This window comes from Mandrillus leucophaeus, unplaced genomic scaffold, assembly GCF_000951045.1.
Source record: "Mandrillus leucophaeus isolate KB7577 unplaced genomic scaffold, Mleu.le_1.0 Scaffold46, whole genome shotgun sequence".
In the NCBI taxonomy this organism is placed as follows: Eukaryota; Metazoa; Chordata; class Mammalia; order Primates; family Cercopithecidae; genus Mandrillus; species Mandrillus leucophaeus.
In genome coordinates this window covers 2,286,008-2,290,427 of record NW_012104920.1, presented here as the reverse complement: position 1 = coordinate 2,290,427, position 4,420 = coordinate 2,286,008, and the positions used below count along the sequence as shown (strand labels likewise).

General features: G+C 43.7%; 1 protein-coding gene across 1 annotated transcript in view; it reads left to right on the top strand.

The window, feature by feature from the left end:
• Window positions 1-250: 250 nt before the first annotated feature.
• Window positions 251-4,420, top strand: part of XAF1 (XIAP associated factor 1) — a 29,338-nt gene continuing 25,168 nt past the window's right edge. Inside the window, 1 exon segment of the mRNA XM_011994744.1 lies at window positions 251-381. Coding sequence (XP_011850134.1) covers window positions 251-381 — 131 coding nt within the window.

The window sequence follows — 4,420 nt, the reverse complement described above, 5'->3', positions numbered from 1 at the left end:
AGGAAGCTCCTGCCCCTCCTAAAGCTGAAGCCAAAGCAAAGGCTTTAAAGGCCAAGGAGGCAGTGTTGAAAGGTGTCCACGGCCACATAAAAAAGAAGATCCACCAAAAAATCAAGATCCACCCACCTTCTGGCAGCCCAAGACACTGTGACTCTGGAGGCAGCCCAGATAGTCTCAGGAGAGTGCCCCCAGGAGAAACAAGCTTGACCACTATGCTGTCATCAAGTTTCTGCTGACCACTGAGTCTGCCATGAAGGAGACAGAAGACAACAACACACTTATGTTCATCGTGGATGTTAAAACCAACAAGCGCCAGATCAAACAGGCTGTGAAGAAGCTCTGTGACATGGATGTGGCCACGGTCAACACCCTGATCAGCCTGTTGGAGAGAAGAAGGCATATGTTCAACTGCCTCCTGATTATGATGCTTTGGATGTTGCCAACAAAATTGTGTTGAGTCCAGTTGGCTAAATCTAAATATATGTATGTCTTTTTCACCATAAAAAAATATGGAATTGGAAGTAGCTCCCCAACTTACTGCTTGCTGAGGAAAAGGTATAGATCATCCATTCCCATTGCTTCCATACTCATTTGATATGTATCTACCCAAAAGTAATATGCTGTTTCACTCCGCTGTACTCTGCCTTCTGCCTCAAATGCCCTTCCTATCTCACACCATCCTCACCCCCAGCATTCAACACACACACACACACACAAACACACACACACACTCCCTCATGTCTTGCCTTTCCATGAAAGTGATATGATCTGACCACTCCACTTACTGCAATAAAAATAGATCATATTTACGCATGGGTGAAATTATATCTTGCTATGCAAGCTCACTAAGAGCTGAGACTTCATTTTGTTTGTGATTGTAGCCCCTGAGCTAGGTGTATTTAGCTATTATGTCTAGGTGTATTAGGCTATTTAGCTATCAAAAACATTAATCAGTAATCAAAATTAAGTAGTGAATATGGTAGGCTGTTCCCCACTAATAAAATTTATAATAAGAAACTTGAATAGGGGAGTAATTCAAGCCAGACTATGTCCTCTGCTTTATAAAATAATATCCTGCCAACTTGGCATGACATAGTATTTTTTTTCCTGACAAATACTCACATATTTGCTCAAACAAATTAATATTCTTCCTTTGATTCACTTTTTTTTGGAGGAAATAAGTTCACATGTCAATGTAAAAGCTAATCCTTACAACCTCTTCTCCAAATGAATTTTTATATCTTCATGATAACAAGATAATTAAGGAACAATAAACTTTTCTTCAACTTTGTCTTTTTTTTTTTTTTTAGACCTAACCCTGGCCTTCCAAATGGAGCCCTCATTACTCAGATAGAAAAACAATGATATGCTGCTAAATATTTAACAACCAGATCTTGGAGATGGGGAGATACTCTGATTTGTAGCATTTGCCCGTTTCCATGGTTTAAATACTCTCATTATGGCCAATTTTAAGGTATCGACATGACCTTACAAATGGAACATTAAGAAGAGCTGGACAAGTCGGGCACAGTGGCTCATGCCTGTAATCCTAGCACTTTGGGAGGCCAAGGCAGAAGGATCATGAGGTCAGGAGTTCAAGACCAGCCTTGCCAAGATGGTGAAACGGCATTTCTACTAAAAATACAAAAATTAGCCTGGTGTGGTGGTGGGCACCTGTAATCCTAGCTACTCGGGAGGCTGAGGCAGAGAATTACTTGAACCCGGGAGGCAGAGGTTGCAGTGAGCCGAGATGGCACCACTGCACTCCAGCCTGGGTGACAGAGTGAGACTCCATCTCAAAAAAAGAAAAAAAAGAAGAAGAAATGGACACAATATTTCAGAGCCAGTGTGAACCATTGTAAGAAAGACTACATGATGTCAAGGACAGGGTAGGGAGAAATACTTGTAAGTTTCCATTTTTAAAAATTAAAACACTAGTGATTCTCTAAAATGAGAGTCTGAGTGATTGTTCATTACCACAACTTAACCATATGAGTAAGTTCACCCCAAATTCTGAGTGAAAAGACTCTTGAGTCTCTAAACTTTTTCTCTTTCACCTCCCCCACTCCACCATAAAAAGCAACAACAAAAAAAAATTGACATATATGGTCATTTGTCCTGAGTTCCATGAGATTTGCTGCAACCAAGGTGACTACACCATGATCAAGATATTAAAAAATTGGTTGCATGCAGTGGCACATTTCCGTAATCTCAGGACCTTGGAAGGCCGAGGTGGGAGGATCACTTGAGGCCAGCAGTTCAAAACCAGCCTGGGTAACATAGTGGGACCCCATTTCTATAATTTTTTTTTTAAGTTAGCTGGGTATGGTAGCGTGTGCCTGTAGTCTGTGTGAAGGCAGAGGGATTGCTTGAACCTGGGAGTTCGAGGCTGCAGTGAGCTATGATCACTACTGCACTCCAGCCTGAGTGACAGAGACAGACTTTATCTCTTTACCATATATATATAATCTGCGAAAAGGAAAAGGCTCATAACACTGACCCTCATAAACGTCAGGGAAGAGACCTGGACATCTGGGCTGTGATTGCTGATTGGATGGGAATGGGTTGGTGGCAAAAGTGGGTGAGATGTTTTAACCTGGGGTGGGGCACGGGGGAAATGTGAATGTGTGAAAAGAGATTTCTCACAGAAAGAAAGGAAGAGAAAAGTACTGGTCACTCCCCACAGAGAATGCCATGGAGTTGCTGTTTCTTGCCCATGAGTTTAATGACAAGCTTCCTTCCCCTTCACATGCCAACTAAGCAGCAGCCAGCAGGCCATTCCCCGTCTTTGCTGCCCAACCAAGCGTACAGTCTTCCCCAAACACAGTCACAGATATTCACAGGCTTGAATGCCATCCAGAGACTAGTCATTTGATGCAATTGCCTGTGGTCTGACAAACGAACTCCCACCCACACACGTTTTGCTTGAGGAGTCTGAAATCTACACATCTCCCGGGACTCGGGGCCCACTCTGACCACAGGATTCTTCTAAAGACACCACCGACAGAAGTGTGTGCAATTGCACCATATAATTTTTGTCTGGGAAGTGAAATGTCTCTGTTGTTACATCATCTTCCTTAGCGTAGTGATCCCTCAAAAGAAGAAAGCTGAAATAAGATCCCTTCTCAAAGTCAACTATTAAAACAATCCTTTTTAAATATTCTCTCCTGTCTTCCATATTGCACAAGTAGAGCTCTCACAGAATTTCTCTTCTGATCTTCAAAACGATTCATGGAGGGGTGTATTATTCCTGTGTCCTAGTCCAGCCAGGACTTCCTGCTCCCCCTTTCCCCCATTCCTGCAAAGGTGACATGGCCAGCCCAGCCAATTCATGTCTGAGAGACCGGCTTCCTGTGACAACCTTCACCCGCCTCCCCTGACCCACGGGCCCTGACACAAAGAGACCGCCGGAAACTCCTAACAACGGCCAAGCGGGTAGCCACAGTGTCCTGGAAAGGAATTCTAAGCCCACAACAGAGCGTTTCTCATCTAGTTGTTTTTTTTTGTTTGTTTGTTTGTTTTTTTTTTTTATGGGATTGGGGTTGGCAACCAGCCAAAGACGGGTGGCAGAATGATGAAATCATGCAAGTCCACGGCACCGATTGATGTTGTAGTGGAAATGGGGACAGGCTTTTGTGCTAACCAGAATGTTCCTCATACACTGTCTGATTAATAATAGTGATGGCCCAGGAACAGCCATGGTAGTCAAAGAGAAACATTGCTTTATCTGTAATATTCTATTTTTTTTAAAGAGCATATATTCATATATTCGTTATGTAATATAAGTTATCTTGAGAAATGAAAAGAAAATGGCCATTGCTGCCGCTTGGAGAGCCCTCAGACTCGGGGCTGTTGTGTGAGTGGAGGAAGATTTCTAACTCCCTGCTTAATTATCTCAAAACACCCCATCCATTCCGGTCAGTCAGCATTTGACTGCCTGCTACTGCAAAGCCCAGTACTGCACTGCCTAATAAGCGCAAAGCCCACAGGTCCCTTCACGAAGGCAGGGGTGGTTGGTCAGAAAGAGCTGGCTCTCAAATCGCCCATGCCTGGGACTGGATGGGGAGGAGTTGAGACAACAGACGCACAGCCAACTAACCATAACCAGAGACGAAGAAGGTAGGTTCTAGATCAGTGTTGGCATAGGAGTTGGTCCTGAAGAACTGCTGGGATTTTGATGGGGAAGGGAAGGGGTGGTGTGGGTGGGACAGTGTGCAGGAGGAAACATCTTGGAAGAAAATTAGGATGTAGATGAAAAGCAACCTATGGTCACTTCTAATTCCACCCCCATACCCTGGCCACACCTTCCATTCCTCTAAGATGTCCAATCTATACACCCCTGACACCACCCCTGTCCCAACTCAGCAGGAGACAATGTGTGAAAACAAAGCTCTTCGTTTTTATTTCTTTTTCCCTCCCT